Here is a 25467-nt window from a genome sequence, read left to right on the forward strand (position 1 = left end):
ACAGGCACGCGCACCATTTTGTCTCTCCAAGGTTGCCATCCGCATGAACTCAAGTCCACATATGGCAAGTCCGCATATGGCCCTGTTGGACTGTAGCATTTGTAGTTTGCTGTTTTTAATGGTGTGTGTGTGTGTGTGTGTGTGTATCCCCCACAAGCACTAGAGCTCACAATACTGATGTTTGCTGACCAGTCCATAAAAATCAACCCAGCATAATCCCAGCCTGAGTTCAGTTTCTTAGTCACACCAGAGAGCTACTAAATGTTAGGAATGGACATTATAAAAATTACTAGAGGCCACTGGAGAGCCAGATAGTGTAGTAGTTTGGGTGTTGGACTACGACTCTGGAGAACAGAGTTTGAATACTCACTCTGGCAAGAAAACTCACTGGGTGCCATTGGAAAAGTCACACACTCTCAGCCTCGGAGGAAGGCAAAAGTATCCCTCTGAACAAGTCTTGTGAAGAAAACCCTACAGTTGCCATTAGTCAGAAAGGACTTGAAGGTACACAACAACAGAGGCCTCTGCCCAAAGTACATAGCAAGTCATTTGTTCTACAGTCATCGGGTGTGTTCAGAATCTGCCTGTCCACACAGAAACTCACCCATACTAAAAACATAGGTATTTAATATGTTTGTACTGTGCTTTCTTTAGCTGCACAACATCCCAAGTAATAAGTCATTTCACTGTTGGTTTCCTGCTGTCAGATCTTATTCATTATTCAAAAAGAACCCCATGATGTGTGTTTTTTAAGCAACCTGTGACTGCAACCTTTTCTTATTACATCACAGCCAAGCAACTTGTGAACATTTTAAAACTGGCCCATCTACAGGGAGGGGTGGGGGGACCTATCTACTGAAGTAGTATTTCCAGCCTTATTTTCACAACAGTTCAGAAAACACGCTTTAGCCAAGCTACATTTCATCCCCTTTGCCCTGCACATGAGCAAACTGCTATCCTTCGCATGCTTGCCATAGGCTTTCCTTGTCCCTGCCCACTCTGAGGTGCAACAATACATTGGTACCATGCAGTCTGAGAGAAGCTCTGCAAATGAAAAGTTTCGAAGCCTAGTGAAGGCTGTGCAGCTTACAGTAACTGCTATAGAAAAGAAAGGAATACACTTCAATATGCTACTCACACCAGGGATGAAAGCATCATGAGAGCTTTCTTAGTAAGCAGCACTTTTTGCAAATGAATCGGGAAACGGAGAGCCTGCACGCGGTACCTAACAGCAGTTCCTATCCAAAATATTTATTGTTATTACCTGTGGCCCATTGCAAAGAAAAAATTAACACCCATTTCCCCAGTCTAGCTTCTTAAACTTTGCCGCCTGTGTGTCCTCTCAGTGAAAATGTCACTTTAGACACTGCGCATACACACATCACAGGAGAGGGATCAGTGCCTTTGAAAAGGCCAGAAGATGGAGCAGCGCAGAGAAAAGACTACAGACAGAGCGTAATGAGCAGCTGTCATTTTTAATGCAGGACTGCTTCTGGACTACAAGGGTGAACCAATTGTATTTTACTATCTGTTGCTCTTCCAAATCTTCATCTAGTTTTGCTTTTACCTGTTGATTCGCTTCTTCTTTAAACAGTTTCACACAGTGCCTCTCAAAAGTCTTCTTTATTTCGTCTTGCTCTTTGTGCAGTATGTTCCCATCTTTGATTTTTAATATCTATTCCTTTTCTTTCAGTTCATCTAAGCCATTTCCCTAGCGCATTCAAAATATCTTTGTTCGACATAACTAATTTTTTCTCTCTGTCTCTTTCATTTCCATTGCAGATGACTGCTTTTGCAATAACTGTAAATGCTCACACACACTTCCTAGCACCCCTAAGGCATCATATCCTTTGACAATGAAACATCCCCTGCAATATAAACACAGCTTTGTATTAAACCACTATGTTGTTGTTGTTGTTGTTGTGCACCTTCAAATTGTTTCTGACTTATGGCAACCCTAAGGTGAGCGTATCATGGGGTTTTTCTTGGCATGTTTCTTCAGAAGGGGATTACCCTGCCTTCCTCTGAGGCTGAGAGAGTGCGACTTTCCCAGTGAGTTTCCCATAGCCAAGACAGGATTTGAATCCTGGTCTCCAGAGTCATAATCCAACATTCAAACTACACGCCAAAGTACTTTCCACATCTCCAGTTTTAATATGGCTTAACCTGACGAGGAACCAAACAAGATCTGAAGACCGCTCTGGGCCCACGACAAACTCCAACTCCCAGAATTCCATAGCCTTGAGCCAGACAAAGAATTAAAGCGGTGCCAAACTGGGTTAACTCTCCAGTGTGGATGCAAGCTAAGAGTCTCTCCTAAAGAGCTCCTCCCCAGCTCTGCCCTGGCCTCCAGCTGTGGCCTGAAGCTCCCAAAGAGAGAGAACCACAGCTGGGCAGCCATCTAGGGACTGTCATCCTCTGGAAGGGAAGGGAAGGGAAGGGAAGGGAAGGAGGAGGACACAGCCAGATCCCAGCCTCTTCCCCTGAGAAGCCCCAGGAGGAGGAGGAGGAGGAGGAGGAGGAAGGCAGGGCCAGGCAACAGATGGGGCTGCAGCTGGAAAGGGCAGCAGGAGGAAGAAGGCATCCAAGCCTCTCAGGAAAGGGAGAAGAGGGAAGGGAAGGGAAGAAAGAAAGGGAAGGGAAGAAGGCAATGAAATAAGGAAAGGAGGGAAAGAAATAAGGGAAAGGAAGAGGAAGGAGAAAGAAAAGGAGGGAAGGGGAGGAAAGAGAAAGGAAAGCTGGAAGGAGGAGGAAGAGGAGGATGACATTCAAACCTCTCAGGAAAGGGAAGGGAAGGAAAGGAGGGAAAGAAATAAGGAAAGGAAAGGGAGAAGGGAAGAGGAAAGGGAGGGGAAAGGAAAGGAGGGAAAGACATGAAAGAGAAAGGAAAGCTGGAAGGAGGAGGAAGAGGAGGAAGACATTCAAACCTCTCAGGAAAGGGAAGGGAAGGAAAGGAGGGAAAGAAATAAGGAAAGGAAAGGGAGAAGGGAAGAGGAAAGGGAGGAGAAAGGAAAGGAGGGAAAGACATGAAAGAGAAAGGAAAGCTGGAAGGAGGAGGTAGAGGAGGAAGACATTCAAACCTCTCAGGAAAGGGAAGGGAAAGAGGGAAAGAAATAAGGAAAGGAAAGGGAGAAGGGAAGAGGAGAGGGAGGAGAAAGGAAAGGAGGGAAAGACATGAAAGAGAAAGGAAAGCTGGAAAGAGGAGGTGGAGGAGGAAGACATTCAAATCTCTCAGGAAAGGCAAGGGAAGGGATTAGGAAAGGAGGGAAGGGAAGGCAAGAAGGAAAAGAAATAAGGAAAGAGAAAAAGGGAAGAAGAGAAGGCGAAAAGGAAGGCGGGAGGGGAAGGGAAGGAGGAAAGGAAAGGAGAGAAGGGAAAGGGAAGAAGGGAAAAGGGAAGGAGATGAAATAAGAAAAGGAAACGAAACGAAAAAGGAAGGAAGGAAAGGAGGGGAGGGGAGGAAGGAAGGAAGGAAGGAAGGAAGGAAAGTAGGGGAAGAGAAGAAGGAGAGAAGGGAAGAGAAGAGGAAAGGAAAGGAGGAAGGGAAGGGAGTGTCGCTGGAGGGTCCCTCTCTCTCTCTCTCTCTCGCTGCATGAAAACTCAAGACAAGAGTGCCACTTTTCTCCCCTTCATTCCCACGTGCGAAGAAGGCAGACACGCGTCGAGAGCCGAGTGGCGGGAGGAGGGGGCTGCTTCCCGGTCCTCCTGTGTCCCACCCACCTTGCTCCGGATCTGCCCCGAAGTGGAGACCTTGCGGATGAGCTTCTGGGGGGCCCCGTCGTGCTCCCCTTCGCTGTCCGAGGACTCTTCCCCCGCCGCTGAGGAAGAAGAAGGGCCTCCGGGCTCCCCCGCCAGAGCCCCCGCCTCGGCCCCCGCCATCCTCCCCGGGCGGCGGCTCCGGCTCCGGCTCCGGCCCAGGAAGAGGCGAGGAAGCAGGAGCCCACCGGCACCAGAGGACCCTCCCTCCCTGCCTCCTTCTTCCCTCCCTCGCTTCCCGGGGCGGGATCAGAGTCAGGGGAGGAGGAGGAGGAGCCAACGCCGCCTCACACCCGACGCCATTTTCTTCCTCCTCCTCCTCCTCCTCTTAAGATGCGTCCACACTGGAGGGATAATAACCCGGTTTCGCCCCGCTTTAACTCTGTGTGTGTCTGAAGGCTATGGAATTCTGGGAGTTGGAGTTTGTTGTGGGGCCCAGAGCTCCGCTCTGGGCCCCGCAACAAACTCCAACTACCAGAATTCCATAGCCTTCAGACACACACAGAGTTAAAGTTGTGGGGTGTCAGCCTCACAACTAGGCCTCAGTGGTTGTTGTTGGGCCCCTCAGGGAATGGCCATAGTATTGGCCAACTCTTAGCAATGGCAATGGCAAGGATCAATAGAAGTATAGTGTCTAAGGAAAGAAACAGTGCCACCTCATATATATATATATATATATATATATACTGTATATATATATATTACACACACACACATATATAGTGGAAGCATCAATAGAAGTATAGTGTCTAAGGAAAGAAACAGTGCCACCTCTCATATATATATATATATATATATATATATACTGTATATATATATATATTACACACACACACATATATAGTGGAAGCATCAATAGAAGTATAGTGTCTAAGGAAAGAAACAGTCCCACCTCATATATATATACTGTATATATATATTTTACACACACACACACATATATTGAAAGCATCAATAGAAGTATAGTGTCTAAGGAAAGAGTTCCACCTCATATATATATACTGTATATATATATTACACACACACACACACATATTAGAAGCATCAATAGAAGTATAGTGTCTAAGGAAAGAGTTCCACCTCATATATATATACTGTATATATATATTACACACACACACACACATATTAGAAGCATCAATAGAAGTATAGTGTCTAAGGAAAGAGTTCCACCTCATATATATATATACTGTATATATATATTACACACACACACACACACACATATTAGAAGCATCAATAGAAGTATAGTGTCTAAGGAAAGAGTTCCACCTCATATATATATACTGTATATATATATTACACACACACACACACACACATATTAGAAGCATCAATAGAAGTATAGTGTCTAAGGAAAGAGTTCCACCTCATATATATATACTGTATATATATATTACACACACACACACACACACACATATTAGAAGCATCAATAGAAGTATAGTGTCTAAGGAAAGAGTTCCACCTCATATATATATACTGTATATATATATATACCTCATATATATATACTGTATATATATATATTACACACACACACACACACACATATTAGAAGCATCAATAGAAGTATAGTGTCTAAGGAAAGAGTTCCACCTCATATATATATACTGTATATATATATTACACACACACACACACACACATATTAGAAGCATCAATAGAAGTATAGTGTCTAAGGAAAGAGTTCCACCTCATATATATATACTGTATATATATATTACACACACACACACACACACACATATTAGAAGCATCAATAGAAGTATAGTGTCTAAGGAAAGAGTTCCACCTCATATATATATACTGTATATATATATTACACACACACACACACACACACATATTAGAAGCATCAATAGAAGTATAGTGTGTAAGGAAAGAGTTCCACCTCATATATATATACTGTATATATATATTACACACACACACACACACACATATTAGAAGCATCAATAGAAGTATAGTGTCTAAGGAAAGAAACAGTGCCACCTCATATATATATACTGTATATATATATTACACACACACACATTTATATTGGAAGCATCAATAGAAGTACAGTATAGTGTCTAAGGAAAGAAACAGTGCCACCTCATATGTATATACTGTATATATATATTACATACACACACACACATATTGGAAGCATCAATAGAAGTACAGTGTCTAAGGAAAGAAACAGTGCCACCTCATATATATATATATATATATATATATACTGTATATATATATTACACACACACACACATATATTGGAAGCATCAATAGAAGTACAGTGTCTAAGGAAAGAAACAGTGCCACCTCATATATATATACTGTATATATATATTACATACACACACACACACATATTGGAAGCATCAATAGAAGTATAGTGTCTAAGGAAAATAACAGTGCCACATCATTTATGTATATCTCATATATATATGTATATATAAAAACAATAGCTCTGGATACATGTATAATATTGCATCTTCTGAACATGAAACTTGTTTGAGTAAACATTTATAGGTTTGCTGGCCCTTCCCTTTGCAGAATCGTTTCAACATTATTTTGAACATTTAAAAGAAAATTCCAATCAATGAATGTATTCAAAGTTATCGGTTGCGGTGAATAAAACGCTCATTCAGTTTTGCTTACGCCAAATGCCCACAGATTTGTTGTTAAAGCAGGAAAGCATTGAAACTATGCTTATTTGGGGAATAACAATAAACTCCAGAACCTCCCACAAGAGAAGAGTTGTTAGTTTTGTAGTTTAAGGGCCAGTTTATATGTAACAAACTGGTGTTCGTTCTTGCACATTTGCGTTGACAGTTAATTGTTTTCGCTTTCCTGCACAAATTAATGTCTATTTGCATTTATTCACCTCCCTACCAAAGATGCACAGCCATCCACATCCATATGAAACAGACGGCCACACGTGCCATAATGTGTGTTTTTGCAAATTTCCACAGATACTCTGGTACAAACTGCAAAGGCTTCTGAAGAGTCTGAGGCGTTCCCTCCCATGCAAAAAGCCCAAACTCCTACAAATTGTGTGTGGCAGGATCGCATTCTGTTCAACTGGAATGAGGAGGATTTTAATGTTGTCGTCAGCCCCAAAGACAAACTGTTAGCTGCTCCCTAGTAAGTAAGTAAGTGGAGAAACAGCTAGCGCAAAGGAGGAGGTGCAGATGCCCAGTGTAAAGATTTTCCTGTCTTTGAGTTTGTGGTGTGACAGACTAGTTTAAACCAGAAACAGGGAAATGGGGACGGTCATAGTCCTCCAAAGCATTAGTGGTTTGACAGTCTTTCCACAGTTCCCATAGTAGGTATGGTGGAGACAGACAAGCTGAAACGCTGAGAACCCTGACAATATAAACTTAAAAAGAGACAGGTTTTTCATTATCTGAAGAGTGCTTGCTGTGGTGGTCTTTAGTCCAAATGAGAGAAATGCCCCAGGCTAATATAATGGGGATATTTGGTTTTGTGTTAAAAGAGCATCCAGACAGATTTGTTGTTATTGCAACCCATGGCGATGCTGTAGATGAGACATCTCCAAGACCTTTTGTCCATGGTCTGCTTAATTCCTGCAAACGCATACCCATGATCTTCTAATACAGCCATCCATCCAGCATGTGGCCTTCCTCTCTTTCTACTTCCCTCCACCTTTCCTAACTTTATTGTTCTTTTTTCCATTGAGTTTTGCCTTCTCATGATGTGTCCAAAGAACGACAGCCTCAGTTTTGTCATCTTGGCTTTCAGAGAGATTTCTGGCTTGATCTGCTCTAGGACCCATTTGTTTATCTTTTTGGCTGTCCATGGGATCCTTAGCACTCTTCTCATCTCAAATGAATCAGTTTTCTTCCTATCTTCTTTCTTAACTATCCAGCTCTCACATCCATACATAGGGAAAACAATGGCTTTTACAATTTTAACTTTTGTGCTCAGTTTTATATCTTTGCATTTTAGGAACTTTTCTAAAGCTGCTCTCCCTGTTCTTCACCTTCTGATTTCCTGGCTGCAGTCCTCATTCTTATCAAATGTTGGATCCCCAGTATGAGAACTCTTTTACTATTTCTGCATTGTCCAGGTTGAATTTATTCTCCGTGGTCATTGTTTTTGTTTTCTTTATGTTCAACAGTAGTCCTGCCTTTGCACTTTCTCCCTTGATCTTCCTTAGCGGTTGTTCCAGGTCTGTGAGGTTATCTCCTAGTATTATGGTGCCATCTGCATATCTGAGATTGTTGATATCCCTTCCTCCTATTTTCACTCCTCCTTCTCCATCCAAGTCTGCTTTTCTTACAATATGTTCTGTATATATGTTGAACAGGTAGGGTGATAAGATGCAGCTTTGCCTGACCCCTTTGCCAATCGGAAACCATTCGGACAATTGGGAACCAGAGGGGTGAGTCCAAAACACACTGAAGAAATAACCCAGTTTTAGACCGCTTTAACTGCCCTGGCTTAGTGCTAGGGAATTCTGGGAACTAAATGTCTCATAAAACTACATTCCCCAGAATTCCCTAGCATAGAGCCAGAGAGTTAAAGCGGTCTCATATTGGATTATTTCTGCAGTGTGCTTTGGACCATAGTTTACCCAATAAATGCACAAAGACATAACAGATTGTGCACAGAGATTAACTCAAGTAACCCCCATGTTGTTTTGCCTTTCTGTCAGGCTAAGACTGAGAGTAGATAACAACTGATGTAATTATCAATTAAAAGAAGTGCTAAATCCATTTTCACCTAATTTGCTGATCATTTATCACAGTGCCTTTGTATTTAATGTCCAGTACTCTTAGCCTCAGAGGAAGGCAAAGGCAACCTCCCTTTGAATAAATCTTGCCAAGAAAACTCCATGAAAGATTTGCTTTAAGAATTACATAAACTGGAAACAACTTGAACACACACACAGCAGTGGCAACACAGAAAGACACAGGGAGATTTATTTCTTATTGAGTACTTTTGTTGTTGTTAATTGCCTTCAAGTCACCTTTGACTTTTGATGATCTTATGAGAGATCTCAATCACATGTTATTAACAGCTGTGCTCAAGTCTTATGAATCCAGGGATGTGGCTTCTTTTATTGAAGCAATCCACTTGGTCTTCCTCTTTTCCTTCTGCCTTGCGGCATACCAAGCATTATCAAATTTCTTAATGAGTCATCTTGTCTCATGATATGTCGAAAGTACAACAGCCTTTAATCATCTTGGCTTCTAGGGAGAGTTGATTTGCTCATGGACCCATTTTATTTGTCCAGGTTAGCTGTAGAGTTCTCCTGTACATGAGCTCTCCTATAGAGCTCTGCTTTAAATGGGTCTAAATCTCACGGACCCATTAATTTGTCCATGGTAGCTGTGGAATTATTTTCCAGCACCACATTTCAAATGAGTTGATTCTCTTTCCATCAGCTTTTCTTCTCAGTCTCAGCTTTTCTTCACAACCATACATAGGCATACTATGGCATGGATAATTCTGACTTTGGTATTTTCACTTGAGGATCTTAGCCAACTTCTTCATTACTTTCAAGAATTAGCCTTCTTCTGATTCCTTGACTACAGTCCTCATTTTGATTTATGAATGAACCAAGTTATAGAAAGTCTTTAACTATTTTAATGCCATGGTTATCCACTTTAAAGTTACATTAACCACCTATGGCCATTATATTTCTTGTCTTAATGTTCATCTGTAATCCTACTTTTCCACTTTCTTCCTTGACTTTAATCAAAACTGTTTCAAAGTACCTGTTTTTCTCCTAGCAATATTGTGACCCAATATTCACACCTCCTTCCTCCGTGTCTAATCCTGCTTTCTGTATGATACGCTGGGCATATAAATTGCACAGAATGGTAAAAGGCAATTTGTCTGATCTTACCAGTTGGAAACCATTCAGTGTCTCCATATTCCTTCCTGACAGTAGCTTCTTATTTTGATTATACATAGCTTATACATAGTATAATCAAGTGCTGTTGCATGCCAGATTCTTTTAGAATGTTCCATTGCTTTTCATGGAATAATCAAAGGTTTCAGTATCATCTATGAGCACAATTTTGATTTCCTTCTGAGCTTTATATGTTTTTACTATGATGTCTAGTGCCTCAAATTTTATTTGACATAACCTTTTGTGAGTGCCGTCTCCTTCATCTGATGTAGTAGAAGATTCTGTATCTTGGATTGACCTTGGCCCTAAGAGCCCTGGCCCTTATAGTTCTTTCTGTATCCCATGATGTTTGCACATGTATACATACCACCTATGTATAGACATAATAAGTTAAACAAAATGTGGTAAGGACTAAAACATATTCACAGTGACATGTAACAGGGCAAAAGCTTGTTGGTATAATCAGCCCAGTTCTACTTGCCCTATAACAGTCAACAAGTGATGGCAGGAAAGTTGTGTCTGTATCAGTCCCATTACCGAGTAACAGCTTTGTTGTTAAGTCCTAAGGGCACCTAAAATAATCAGAGTTGCCTTGCTGGATTTAACCAAAGTCATTCTAACCATCCAGATGTCTACTAGAAATTTCAGTACAGAATATGGCGGAGAAGGCCATTTATTTGTTCCAGCATTTTGCTAGTCAAAGATAAACTGCTTCTGTTTACAGAAATTGTCATGTCCCCACACCCCACAAAAAAGCCTTGTTCAATCACTTTGAAGTCTTCTGGTGGTCATTACCACATCTGGTGGTAAACAAGTATAAGTATAAATTGTATGGAATAATATTTCTTTCTAGTTTCATTTGTTAGGAGATTCCATAGGGAGTTGCTGTCAAGAAATATAATATCCTAACACAGGTCAATATTGATGTGGTTGAATGGAATCCTTTGCACACTCACCTGAAACACAACCCCACTGAACTTAATGCAATCAGTGCTGTAGAAGACACAAAGTGATTTGCTGTGCAAAAACTGTAATGACACATTTTCAATTTGTTCAATCATTCTAATGATGTTTCTGATCATTCAATTCATTTCGAGAGCATACCAAGCATATTCTTCTGCCAAGCTGTGTCTTAATATCATTAACTCAATGTTTTCTCAATTGAACTTGAACAGAGAGGGGGGAAAAATAAACAATCACCTTTCTGCTCTAAGTAGGCTAATGCCTCCTCTACCTGCTAATGCAATTAAAATTTGGTTTTAATGAAGTAGATTTACTGTGGGAGCTCAGGACACAGCTTTATTTTATGTTTACTTTTACTCTTTAAACTATGCTTTTCTTTCCAAAGTATGTATGAAGTAACCGACAGGAAATACAAAATAATAAATATAAAATAAACAGCATGGTTTCAATATAAAGACCATCTTCTGCTTATTTTTCTGCCATCTCCCTCTCTCTGTGCTGGCTCCCACAAAACCCAAAGGTTGCTTGGTGGGGTGGGGTGCAGTACTGGAGATGTGACCAGAGGTCTAGAAGTGGAGATAAGACCAGAAAGATATTCTAGAAACCCAAAGAATTTACAATAGAAGGAGACTGTGCAGCCCATATAGTAAGAGAATGCTGTAAAGGTAAGCTTAGAATAAAGCACCTTGAACAGACTTCTTTACCACATCTGTACTAGCTGTGAACAGAAAGTGCAGGAGTAAAAGCTGTTTTATTCTTTGTTTCTTAGAGGCTCAAGTCCAAATCTCTTCAGAACGGTGATAGAAACTTGCCAATTCTTTGTAATGATATCTGGGTTGCTCTAGATGATTCCTAGTGGCTTGTTTCAACTTTGATTCTTGATTCTGACAGCCTTCCCAATCTACTGTCATGCAGACCTGCTGAATTCTAACATATTTGGAGGACACTAGGACGGGAAAGTCTGCCTTCTTGGTGGCTGCTCCTGGGCTCTGGAATTCCCTCCCTAGAGAGGCCAGGATGGCCTCATCTCTGCTCTGCTTTTGGCAGCAGGTAAAAACATTTTGTCTTGTCAGGCTTTTTAAACTGAAGAGGGTTGGGATTTTAAATGCCATGCAGGTCAGATATCACGGTTTGTATATAGATGTTAATACATTTTAATATTTTAATGCATAATTGTTTTAACTTTTTAAATTGTTTATTTGTTTTTAACTTTAGATTTATACTTTTTAATGCTTCTGTATTGTTTTTAAATTGTAGTGTTTTGCATTTGTTGTTAGCCACCTTGATATTGGGAGGTGTTGGATAAATGTGGTATATAATTAAATAAAATCATCATCATCATCTGAGGATCAAGTTATATCTCATTCATGTGCCTCAGATTCTTTCTTACCCCATAGTTCAGTTTGAACTGTGTAACTCTATACCTCTTGATACTGAACTTTCTTAGCACCTGAATAATGTAATAACTTATGTAGTGTCTATCTCTGCATATTTACCTGCAAATAGGTCCTACGGAGACCCAGTGTGGTATAATAGTTTTCACGATGGACGATGACATGGGACCAGGGCTTATTGGCTCAGCCTTAAAAACCCACTGGGTGACATTTGGGAAGTCACACTCTCAACCTCAGAGGAAGCCAAAGGCCCTGAACAAATCTTGCTAAGAAAACCTCATGATAGAGTTGCCTTAGAGTTGCTATAAGTTGGAAACAGCCTGAAGGCATACAGCGGCAAAGTTCCTACTGAATTGAATGGCTTATTCTCATAATAATAGTTACTACACTGGCTTTAAAATGTGAATCTGTGGATAAGCAGCCTCTATTAATACTCAGATGTACTCCAAGGCAGCTTTTGCATCTGTGTGAGGGCATGCAAGCAGGGGAGAGAAAATAAAGATGAAATCCCACTTTACAATTAGAAGCCCACCCATGTGACATTTGATGTCACCCAGTATTTTTAATGTCACTTTTCCATCTGTAAAACACAGATAATATAACACTGTATGAGATGGGTGACACTGTCATCCATTACCTTGTAAGACACTATCAAAATTTCTAAAACAATTATTAATAATTCAGATCTGATAGAAGTTCTCAGACACTAATAGCTTTAACACAGTGGTATATCATCTGGGATATCTAAATGGCTGGATTTCATCCCTAATTACTGAAAATCTACCCTCCCCCCCAACCCCCAAAGCACTTAATTACATTTTGTGTACAATTATTTTCTGTGTAATCTGAAATCTGGTGATGAAAGGTAAAGTGCTGAAATAGCATAAGTGCTGTAATTATCAACATTATTACTGTTTATAAGTGTAATGGATTATGATCTGTTAGAGGTACTTTAGTCAAAATCATTACAATGCCTATGATACACAGCGTTCAAAGACCATTTTCAGCAGTTTTACTCATTCATTTTAAAAAGGCATTCATTCTTACTAGAAATTGAATTCTCTACTACTATCCTTTGGTGATTAAAAAAAATCCTCTTACAAATCTAATTATTTAGTATTTTTTTAAAAACATAACAAACAGCACAATACTGTGTTAGTCATTCAGGAGAATGTGCCTTCTGTGTTCACGCCAGTTTTACACATAAGAGTACGTAAGAAATCTATGTGATAAGTCAAAATTATTTCGGGTCTCCTTCCCACAAAAAAATCAGGCACCTGTTCTTGTGATGAGGTCATAGTGGAGATTAATGTCATTAGGGAAGAAGCTTGGTATACTTCTTGTGCCAAAGTCCCTGATATCTTGATTCTAGGCAGGATGGGGTTGGGTGGGATACCTTGAAGAACCCACTACTGATCAGTGTATTCAGTGCTAAGCAATACTGATCTAGACTGAACAATGACTTCACTCAGTATAAGGCTAGTTTATTTATTTATTTCATTTATACCACACCATCCCTCCAAAAAACTTAACATTTTGTGCTTCTCCCCACGTTGCACTCTTTTTCTAACTTGCCAGCAACCCTACAGATAGATAGGCTAAGGAAATGATTGGGCCAAGGTCAGTGAGTACATTTCATGTCCAAATGGGGATTTGAACTTGTTTTGATCCAGTTCTAGGCCAGCTCTAATCACTATGCCTCACTGAATGTCCATGTTCCTGTGTAAGGAACCACACTACAAAGGACAAAAAAAAAAGTCCAGTTCCTGTAACAGTGACATTAACAATTAGAGCTACACGGCATACAAAATAATGTGATATTGCTCTTGCTGGAATATACTTCTTCAAGCTGCAGGTAAGGTATCATTTTAAAAAAAAATATTTATGCCTTCATCTCTGCCCACTTACCCATTCTTGCTTTGTTGGAAGGAGTAAGGTGGCCGAGTTACAAGGCCTGTGATTTCAATCCATCATAAATTACAGCATGAATTGTTTCTCAGCTCCTGTTGATTTTATTGACTCTTCCATCAGCCTAAATTTCATTTGCATGCACTGATGTTTTGCTTCATATTTCATGCTCTAATGGACAGCTTTGAAAACTTATTTTTAAGACTACTGCTCCCCAAATGCCCAGCCAGCTGAAATTGTAGTCTAGAAATAATGTTAGCAACACTGAAAGAGTGAAAATGTCCACTGTGAAATGAATCATAATCATAATGTGATAAAGAAGAAATGCACAGCAACAGCTAACTTAACCCACTTTGTAGTTCAGATACATAAAAGACTAGCACTGTCTTAGTTCAGGATGTGATGTGGAATGATATTAATAGAAAGAACATAACAGATTGTTCTTAAAGTCCAGTGAATATTAAGTCCCTGTTGCTTCTAGTATTTCTATTCAACAGTGACATAAAAAGATACAAAAGTTAAAATATATCACTACTCGTATAACACAGAGTGTCTTCCTAAGAAATAGCTATTTCTTCATATATTCTTGAGATATCTTCATTTTTTTTCAGTGTTTTAGATCTATTACTTACTCCATGGCTGAGCAGGGATTCAAACCCTGGTCAGTAAAGTTGCAGTCCAGTGATCAAACAACTACTGTAACTACTGTTCTCATATAAAGGTATAAGGTACAAGTAAAAAAAATTTTTTTTTCCATGTTGTATATGCAACAAGATTGATAGACTGAATTTAGCTAGCACAAGCTCCAGACACAGGAGCAACCAACTCCCCTGCAAAAAAGGATCTAGTGCAGTAATGGTGAACCTTTTCCAGACCAAGTGCCCAAACTGCAACCAAAACCCCACTTATTTATTGCAAAATGCCACGTCCCTCTGTCTTTCTAGTAAGAAACGCTGGCAAACTCTGTGCTAGGGCAACAGCATGTGTGCCCACAGGGAGGGCTCTGAGTGCCACCTCTGGCACATGTGCCAGAGGTTCACTATCACTGATCTAATGAGTTCCAGGTTTGGAGATAATCTAGAAACTTCATGCATGTTCCCTTGAGCTCCCTGGACAAAATACAAACTGTAAATAAGCAAAATCTAGAATTTGAATCAATACAGTTCTATACATATCAGAAATAAGTCCCACTGAGTTCAGTGGGCTCAGTCAAACTGTGTATCGAACTGCAGTGTAAGGAAGCTCTAGGAATTAGGACCCAACTTTAGCAACATCTTTGTAATCAAATATATGTCTGTGTTGAAAGACTTTTGGCGTCTGTGCATGTTAACATCTTAAAAATCATAATACAATTGGTGCCAGGCTAATTTTCCTCTTTCTAAATGGAAATCAGAGCAGAGAGTTCCATTCACAAGATTTGTCCTAGGCAGCCATCTTTCATAACTCACTTAAAAGGAAGTTTAGATTTAACTAGCTATTTTAATTTAGCAAAATCTAACTACTTCAGATTAACTGGGATGTGAAAAGAACTTCAAGGCATCAGCAATGAATGTAACTATATAAATATTATCATATCTATTAAATGCAGGAAAACCAACATTCAGGAATTTATGACAACGCTCAAATGGGATGCAAAGAAAATGTTAGTTGAAAAAATTAAACAAGATTAAGGCCAGAACTTGTTAATAGAGTGTCTCCAACATTCATGAGCTTGTAAATCTCACTGAGATCAGTAGGACTTGAAAAGAAACACATGGAGGATAAGATTTTAATCCACCAGCTCTATATACAATGATGGGATGAGATGAAGTTGGGGGCATAGCTGCAGATAATGTGAGATTAGGCCCTTTTTTGTCCCAATTACCAAACTTGCAAATATAGAAGTGACTGCTACTGGCCATCAGTCTGGTGTTTCTTCCCCAGTGGAAATAAGAGAAAAATAAGATGGGGGGGGGGGGTTTAAAAGAACAGGCTATGTGGGACAAGAACAAGTCTACATACCCCAGTCTTGTTTCTTTGCTCCTCTTTCACTCCTTGGTATCCAGCACAAGACAGTGGGAGAAGAGGCATTTCTTTCACAAGGCACTTCATTGCTTCCACATAAAAGTAGAGGATTTCTCCTACATGGCCACCGAAAACCACTAACATCACCACCTCAGGCTCCCCCAAAACACTCCCTCCTCTACTTTCCTTTGGCCTCCCAAGTACCAGGTTGAGTATGCCTGGGACCAGACATGTGTCAGATTTTGGATTGTTTAGAATTTTTTTAAAGATTTTTGAATATTTACATATAAATAAAGCAATATCTTGGAGAGGGGACACAAATTTAAACACAAAGCTCATTTATGTTTCATATACACATAATCCTGAAGGTAATTTTATACAATATTTTAAATAATTTTGTGCATGAAACAAAATCTACGTACATTGAGCCATCCGTAAGCAAATGTGTCACTATCTCAGCTACTCATGAAAAAGGTTTTGGATTTGGGGGCATTTTGAACTCTCAGATAAGGGATACTCAGCCTGTAATTAGCAGCTGACCACCAACTAACACTGTAAACAATCAGATCTTCTTCAATACTGAGCAGAACAGAGCAGCTAAGGACAGTTTGCCCTTCCCACGCTTTGTGAAAGGTTGGAGTCCCTTTCCTGTTAGAAGAGAGCTCCTTTGAGTTTAGCGAGAGCTGCTCCCCAGAAAGCGGGATGCATAAAATTGTAGCCTTAGGATGGGCAGAACTGTATGGATATCCTTTGGGACATAAAAGCGTCCCTTGCTTGAAACTGCTTAAGACTTGCTTGATCCCACCAGGTCAGGTGTCTTTTCCACCTCAGAAGATACACTGGGTTTGTGGTGTTCCCACATCCTTTATGAAGGACACAATCTAAAATCCAATGTTAGAATTGAAGTCCAATCCACACTGCAGAAATAATCCAGTTTGACACTGTTGCTCAATGCTAGGGAATTCTTGGAACTGTAGTTTTGTGAGACATTTAGCCTTCTCTGTCAGAGAGCTCTGGTGCTATAATAAACTACAATTCCCAGAATTCCCTAGCACTGAGCCAGGGTAGTTAAAGCAGTATCAAACTGGATTATTTCTGTAGTGTGAATTGGACCTATAATAACTTCAAGCAGCTTTCCCGCTCACCGCATCTTTCCAATTTGATTCTTTTTTTTTTGTACATTGACCAGAAGGTCCTAGCTCCCCCTAAGCAGAATCACAAAAATTACCATGGAACTGTGGGAATGTGCCTGCATAAGGGCCAAAGTCCTGGGCCCTACAATCTAGGCAAGCAAGGACACTCTTTTGCAGTCAAGTGACAGAACAGCACTTTGTTCAAAGCTAAAGCGCCTCTTTGATTCCTTAAACAATATGTTGGCATATAATGTTCAGATACAAGTTTCATTTTTCTTTAAAATATATTACCATTATATGGCCATTTTAGGTAATTACCATTATAAGTGAATTCACCTTAGAGGTAAATCTATTTACCTATAAGGTAAATAGGAGCCCTGATGATGCAGTGGTTAAATACCTGCACTATGGCCACTCACTCATAAACCACAAGGTTGTGAGTTCAATAGCAGCCAGGGGCTCAGGATCAACTCAGCCAGACATCCTTCTGAGGTCACTAAAATGAGTACCCAGCTTGTTGGGGGCTGTAAAGCGCTTAGGGGTTGCTTAAATGCACTGATAAGCAGTATAGAAATGTACTTGATACTTGCTACATTTAGAATCAGAGAACAGAAGCAAACCCTGTTTTTTCAGGTACACTGGCATATGATTTAAATGAGTTTAAACTGTGAAAAGGCACATGCTCAAAGTATTTGCCTTTTTTTAAAACCAGGATTGGCGAGCAGTTTGTTGCTTGATTTGATTTAGTTCTAATAAATCAGGAAAGTAGAAGCTGTCATAAAGCATTCAGTATGTGTGAATGGAGGGGGGGATATTAGTTGTGTACTTCAGAGGAAGGAATTGGCAAAACCACCTCAGAATATTCCTTGTCTAACAAAATCCTATGAAATTCATGAGGTCTCCATTAAGTTGACAGGTGACTTAAAGGCACACACACACACACACACCTCCACTAAATGACACCAAGTGACAACCAAAAGGGCCTCCTATTTAGTCCATTAAGACCAGGATTTAAAATTATCCAGCAGCACCATAAAGGGAACACAGATGGTCATGTGCTGTACATACTTCATATGTGGCACTGTGTTTTAAAACTGGACCAAACTACATTGTTTCAGAAGATGTGAAAGGATGTGTACATGAGTAAAAATGTTTTTAAAAGTTGTTAATGCATAGAAGCCTTTCCAGTGTGGAAGATGCAATAACCACAATATGGACTTCAAAAGACATACTGACATATTGATTATCAACCTAATTTGAGTTTGCTAATTTGCCTTTCTGAGTGCCATCCACAAATCAACAAAATGTTGTATTTGCTCTTGCTATCTTCAGTCTCAAATATACTACTTCCTCATCTCTTTTACTATATTCTGTCATTCTATTAGTCTTTCAGACATAATGATAAAACATATTTCCAGAGTAAATGGCTTATAAATCAATTACTTTCCATTCTAACAGATGAATCTGACTTACCACCTACATAACAGCATTGCTTTTCCAACAAGCCATGTAATTTAGATGTGTCAGAGGTGAGAAAAGTTAAAATACTGAAATGTTCATATTCACCAAGCTTCCTTTCGGTTATTGTGTTGATGGCTGTTTGCCAAGCTGCATATTTTAAGAGTCTCACAAATGGAAATTAAATTCACAGTCAACAGAGGAAGGATTGTACCTGGAAGAAACACCTAATTCTTCTTCCAAATATGCAGATAGATGACATTAGCAGGAAATCATTTTTAATAGGATGAATAATCACGCATTTTCACACGTCAGTTCCTTACATGTGTATTACTGTTGTGTGTGTGTACAGGGTCACAAGTGACAATAGACTCTGTTGTGTTACATTTACATTAAGTCATGGTCAATTGCATTTTCCCAGTATGTGAGCACATGATGAAACCTTGTATGTATACTTTTAATTACGATGAAAATCATAGCATATGAAACAGCCCCACATAAGGACATTAAACCCTATAGCCATATCCATATTAAAGTTATAGATTACAAATCTAAAAGTATATAGACTATAAATCTTCCCGGTGTAAAGGTTCCATGTCTTTCTTCAAGGCTGTAATGTTCCTTAGGTAAGAGAGATTATGGGTTATCTCACTGCCTTAAATATACATGTGTCTGTTACATACACAAAAAGTGTTCAGGCACTATAGCAATTAACAGATTTATTGTGATATGAGTCTTCATAGACTAGAATTTTATGTAATAGGATAACTGATGAAGTGAGTTCTCGCCCAAGAAAGAAGTGGAACTTCAAAACTTGCAACATATATTTTGTGCAATTTGGTTGGCCAATAAAGGTATCACTGTTTTGTGGATATTGGTGAGAGAGGATATGAAGAACAATTGTGGATGTCCATCTGTTGAGTGAGTTTCACGTGAGGGTGCATGGGATCACATTTTTAGCCTACCATACCTACAGTACAATGAGGAATCACTTATCCTTGAGTAGCTGGACTATGGGAGTTATGAGTACATCTTAATGGTTTCTTAGAGCTGCCCAACATACTTTTGAACAAACATAGCCGAGATCATGCTGTTCAAGGGATACTAAGGATGCTTCCAGAAGAGGCATTTATTCTGAAATCACCCTGCTCCATTCATAAAATTATATGACAGCATCTTTCAACTTTCCTATGTTTGCCTGCTGTTTTTTCCCCTCATCCTTTTCTTACCACAAACACTTGAGAGAGAGAAAGCTGGTAATGATAGGATCCATCTTATTGGAACAGAGGTTGGAAACTACATTTTTGAAGGCAAAATCCTTCAGCCAATATGGCTGGGGGATTTTACGAGTTACTGTCCCTCCCCTCCTCAAAAAATAACACAAATCATTACCAAGCTCTGTCTGAAAGAACTCTCCCTACTTCCTTTTACAAATTGTCCCTAACAGATTGAGTAGCAACAGTCTTAAAAACAAGTTTATGTTGATGTGTCATAGCAGATTGGTTATGGGATTAAGCTTCCATATACAGTAGCTTCCATTCCTACATTAACAATCTGATAGAATTTTTGGCAAAGGTAGGTTCCAATATTTGATAGCAGCAATGTTAATATTTATAATACTTCGTTTGTAAATGGAAAGTTGGGGTTAAAAAGTACGTAAAAGCAGGAAGGTTTTATTCTCACGTTAAAACAAAATACATATATATGTTTGAAATATGAAGCCGTGTAAATTGGTGGTAGATAATGACTGTTGCACTACTGCTGCACCATTAAACAAAACATCATTAGAAGATAAGTGTTTTCCATAGCAGCAAGAGAAACTAGTGGAGAAAATAATTTATGGGCAAATAGCTTATATGGCACTCTGCCTTCAAATGAGCTAAGCAGCAACAGACTGGATTGCATTAAGGGACTAATCTGCAACTTCAGAGCATCTGTAATATTGTTATGGCCATTATTTGCTATCGTGCAGAGTAAAGAAATTATCCTCTCTTCGAGTTACCTTGGAACTTCTTTTCTTGGAGCAGTCAAAACAGATTAATGGAAAATGAGAAGTACTTATGTGCCAGGTCGGCTATAATATGATTAGTATGCACCTATGCATATAGAGGGGACAAATGAAAGTGCTCATCTAATTTGAATGCTTATTAAAAAGACACTTTAATATGTGAGGGCATGGAATGATATAGCTGTGAAAATAGCTGTCTGTAGCAGGTGAGCACCACAATGCTGTCTCAGCCTGTAGATTAGCAATTTTAAAGCTTTGTGTTTTTTGTTACAAAGCCACTAGATGTAAGAGTAGGTGGACATAAGCCAGGGTGGAAAAAAGTGTAGTTTTCCAAATGTTGTGGGACTCTAGGCCTAGCATCCCTCAGTGTATTGGCTATAATGGTTAGGCCTGATGGGAGTTGAAGCCCAGCAATATCTGGAGGAGGACTGCACATAGAATCATAGAATTATAGAGTTGGAAGAGACCACAAGGGCCATCCAATCCATGCAGGAACTCTCAGTCAAAGCATACTCGACTTTGTCCATCCCTTCCACAGGTGCTTTTCTTTCAGCTTTATGGCATACAGCTATAAGATCCCTCAGCCTTCCCCCCCCACCTGAAATTAAAGATAAAGCTTTGTAGTGGTAGTTATCTGAAGTCAGAAAATCTGAGAACTAATGCCCTAAATTATCCTAAAACTGTTAGACGAACAAAGCAGGGTATTTCTCATCTCTCCCATCCTTTATTTAAAGCTACGATAGGTATACTGTAATAGAAAAGCAATAGTTTTTTCCGAACTCCTTGTGTACCGAGTCACTGGGACAATCAGTGGATCCACTCCTGCGGGGGCAGCACATTCACTCTTGGTTTTATGGCTGTTCTCCCTGTGTGTGCTCAAAATGGTAGAGGAGATCTGCCAAAGCTTGTTGGCTATCCAGTACTTGGATAGCTCCTCTACAACTGAGAAGAGCAGCTGTAAAACTGAGAGTGGATTTTCCGCCCCCATAGCAACAGATCCATCTGTCAGCCCTGCAAGTCATGCTGGAATGACAGGGTGATACGGGTGCAGTCACCCTTCTCATATGTATTGCAGATCAATGAAGAACTGCCATGCAGCACTTGGGGCACCTTAACTGTAAAGGGCTAATGGTTAATGGTGAGGTTTTCCCACCCACGCCAGGTACCCCATGTCCCTCCATAGAGTGACTGCTCCACAGTTTCTGAAACACTGGCCTAAACCATATCTCCCTTAAGTGGCCTGTTTCTGAAATGTTGTTACCACAGCAACGTGGTTATTTGACTTTTTAAAAGGTATTTAAAAATCCAGTCTCAACCTACAACTGGTACTTATGGTGGCTCGCAAAAATCCAAGTACGATAAACAATGTAAAGGAAAAACATAGGCCTAAATCCAGTTGCTGGTGCTAACTAGAGCACCCACTGTATCAAGAAAATTTACCTCTAAGTTTTGATTTTACATTTAGCAGTTGATTTGATAGGTCTGTCTGGGACTAGTAGTCTGGTTTAGGCTAAAACATTCAGAAGTAAACGATATTTGGTCTTTAGTGATTGCACTTCTAGGCAAGAGCGGAACTAAAAGGATATAGGAGTTACATTAACATCACTGGACTTTAAATTTATAAAACACACTAGGTTTAAAAATATGATTTCTCTTGTAGCTGAAGGACTGAGTGTTCCATTAACAAGTAGTTTTAAGAATAAGAGTGTGTGCTTTTTTACTTCCCAGCATAAGAAGCCTTTAGGTAAAGAAGAAGCCATGAGATGATCTCTGTATTCATTTCTGAGCAACAGATGAAGTAGTACATAAAGCTGTATGATTGACTTACACATGTTTTTCACAGTGCCACCATAACATGAAAAGGAAAGTTGCACATTTATGGGTTTTTAGTGTTTCCTGGTCTGACACCAGTAAGATGTCCTATTTGGAGCTTAAAATCAGTGCTGGTGGTAAGGCAAGGCAAGAGAAAAAACTATTTACAGTGGCAAAGTGGTCTTCTTGTTATAATGTCTAAGGGTTCAGTTTTGGAGGCGGAAGAAGTATGGGGGATGTATCATGTAAGTGTGCAGTTCTGAGTGAATGGCTGCTCCCTCATTGCGGCCACTGTGATTACTGAAGCTGGTTACAGGTAAGCTATCCAGTTAGCAACCATATTCTTCACAACTTTAACACTTAACCTGTTTTCCTTACCCCCACTGCTACCATCCAGTGCTTAAAGATAATGGTAGGAAAATCTCTCCCTCCTCAGTCATCCTGCCATACTAACCAATGGCTTCTTCCTTGCAAACCGCTTCACCAGCCAGTTTAAATCCAGCTGCAATACTTCCCCCGCCCCCCATGTTGTAGCCTTTAAAAAATTCCTCAGGATATGTGACTACGAAGAAATGGTGTTAAGTTCAAGCAATTCCAAGCACTTAGTGAATGACTAGATTAGCTTCAGGTCTTCCAGTCAGAAATCCCTGCATCCAATGCTATTTTATAAAAAAATCAATCACAATTATACCCCTGTTTACTGGTGGTGCTTCAGTTACTGAACATAACTGTCTTTTAAAAAGACATATGAGCCAACATGTGAAAATATTGATAGCTCCTGACATCTTAAAATGCCTTACTGTCTAAACGTTGGACTGGGCAGAGAGTAAAATAAGGAGCAGTTATAGAATCACAGGAGCTGCTGTTGACTTAAAGATTGGAATCGTCTCGAATGTGGTGCTCTATTACACAATATGATAGAGTTGTTTGCGAGGTGATGGCAGCCTACTTATTGTTGTGTGTTTGCCTGATCGTGCAGTCCTATCCTTGCTTTTTATCCTTACTTTTTATAGACCGTCAATTTTTTATACTCTCCAATCTGTACATGAACCTATGTTGTGTTTTAAACTGGAATTTTGTAATCGTGCTGGCCAATTGGCCGTAATAAAGTTATTATTATTATTAAAGATTGGAATGACTATACATAGGGTTGATCAGAGTGGCATAGTAGTTTGGGTATTGGACCAGGACCCTGAGATAGGGCTTGAATTCCCACTCAGCCAGGAAAACCCACTGGATGAGCTTGGACAAGTCATATTCTCTCAGCCTTAAAGGAAACCAAAAACGAGCTCCCTCTAAACAAATCTTGCAAAGCAACCCCTGCGATAAGGTCACTCTGTTAGTCAGAAGTGTCTTGAAAGCAGACAACAACAACAATACATATGGTGCCCTTCATAGCTATGTGAGAGCTTTCTTTTTCCTGCTATTGAAAACCCATTGTGGTTGAAATGTATTCAGTGCCTTTTATTTTAATCCTTGTTTTCTGCTACTGCTATTTTATTAGATTTTATGATTCATTTATTTTCACTGGTATAGCTTTAGTTTTTGTATTAAAAGTTTTTCAAGTGCTTCTGTTTTGTATTGTTAACTGTCTGTTAGGATGATGTAGTATGGGTATGAACAACGTGTTCGTTGTGTATACGTGCTAAAATTAACAGATTTTGATTTCACAGAACTTGATGGCAATTTGTTAAAAATCCATCACCTGTAATTTGTTATATTCTCAAAACAGGGTTTTAAAAATAATTATTTCAAATGTAAAAAATTTCAGCAGTTTTGAGGAATTATTAACATTTCATGATATTTGAATGTATAATCTTTATAATGGAAGAGATTGGCTAAATTAATAATTTAAATTGATTTCCTAAATTTAAAAGTAATGCACTACTGATATTTAATTTAGAGACCATGACAGTTTCTGCTCCAGATTAAAGCATGAAGCTGATCTGAAACACCTCTAGTAAAACCACTTTAAGAGAGAAAGAAAAACCAGGGGAGTTGACCAACTACCAGTTACATAAACACCTTAACCAGGAAAGGAAATGTATGTACTAGCCCCCAGTTCTCTTCATCTTGTTGGTTGAGGTGGGAATCATGCAGACGTTGGACCCTCCAGCATTCTTCACCACTAGCCATGCTGGAAAGCCACGTGATTCTCACCTTATTGTTGGTCCAGGTTAGGTTTCCTCAGACGTGGCTTCATTATTGCCCCCTTTTAAAAGGGTTATCGCTCCCTCCCTCAAAGAGGAGCTTCTCTAGACCGAGCCTGAAATTTCCTTCCTACTGGGTGTAATGAGCCAAAAGAAAGGAAGAGGTTGGCTGAACACTATCAAGCGCCCTGAGTGACCCCATGAGATGACCTGGACTGTGAGCAGATAGCTTGGTAATATTAGCATTAATGTTAATTACTGAACATAAAGAAAACAAAAATAATGACTACAGAAGAAAATACACAAATTCAATCTAGACAACGAGGAAATTGAAATAGTTAAAGAATTCCCATATCTAGGATCAAACATTGATCAGAATGGAGACTGCAGTCAAGAAATAAGAAGACTAGGAATGGGAAGGGCAGCTATGAAAGAACTAGACAAGATACTGAAGAGCAAAAACATTCAACTGAGCACTTAAGTCAGAATCATTCAGGCTATTGTATTCCCAACTACCATGTACAGATGTGAGAGCTGGACAGTGAAGGCAGCAGACAGAAAGAAAGTTAACTCATTTGAAATGTGCTGGTGTAGGATACCATGGACAGCCAAGAAAACAAACAAATGGTTCTTGAACAGCTCAGACCAGGGCTCTCCTTGGAAGCTAAGATGATCAACCTGAGACTGTCATACTTTGGCCAAATAATGAGAAGACATGGATCACTAGAAAAAACAATAATGCTAAGAAAGATAGAGGGGCAGAAGAAAGAGAGGAAGACCACAAATCAGATGGATAGACTCAATCAGGGGGGTTATGGGCAGGACCTTTCAGGATCTGGGCAAAGCAGTTGAGGATGATTCTTGGAGATGTCTCATCCACAGGGTTGCCATGAATCAGAACCAACTCAAGGGCAGCTAACAAAAACAACTGAATGTTGTCCAAAATTAACCTATCCATACCATTAAGTCTTCTTATATAGAGCAGATGTTTATACAAAGCAGGAGTAAAGGC

General features: G+C 39.6%; 2 protein-coding genes across 19 annotated transcripts in view; one reads left to right on the forward strand and one right to left on the reverse strand.

Moving 5' to 3' along the window:
- DGKH (diacylglycerol kinase eta) overlaps positions 1-4069 on the reverse strand; it is a 127123-nt gene extending 123054 nt beyond the window's left edge. For 12 of the 13 annotated variants that reach the window (XR_016280127.1, XR_016280126.1, XR_016280125.1 and 9 more), the window contains exon 1: positions 3721-4069. Coding sequence is in view for 9 of the 13 variants with exons in the window: in XM_089511031.1 (XP_089367157.1) it covers positions 3721-3879 (159 nt within the window). In the remaining 4 variants the exon portion in view is untranslated. Of the gene's footprint in view, positions 1-1567; positions 1663-3720 lie in introns of those variants that run through there. The other variant, XM_089511033.1, reaches the window with a different exon arrangement.
- A 2219-nt stretch (positions 4070-6288) lies between these two features.
- VWA8 (von Willebrand factor A domain containing 8) overlaps positions 6289-25467 on the forward strand; it is a 140504-nt gene continuing 121325 nt past the window's right edge. The window contains exons 1-2 of one of the 6 annotated variants that reach the window (XM_089511040.1): positions 6289-6896; positions 11504-11638. In XM_089511040.1, coding sequence (XP_089367166.1) covers positions 11606-11638 — 33 coding nt within the window. In that variant the 5' untranslated portion in view covers positions 6289-6896; positions 11504-11605. Of the gene's footprint in view, positions 6897-11405; positions 11639-25467 lie in introns of those variants that run through there. The other 5 variants (XM_089511039.1, XM_089511037.1, XM_089511038.1 and 2 more) reach the window with 5 other exon arrangements.

This window comes from Sceloporus occidentalis, unplaced genomic scaffold, assembly GCF_023333645.1.
Source record: "Sceloporus occidentalis isolate IW3139 unplaced genomic scaffold, rSceOcc1.0.p SCAF_2, whole genome shotgun sequence".
Lineage (NCBI taxonomy): Eukaryota > Metazoa > Chordata > Lepidosauria > Squamata > Phrynosomatidae > Sceloporus > Sceloporus occidentalis.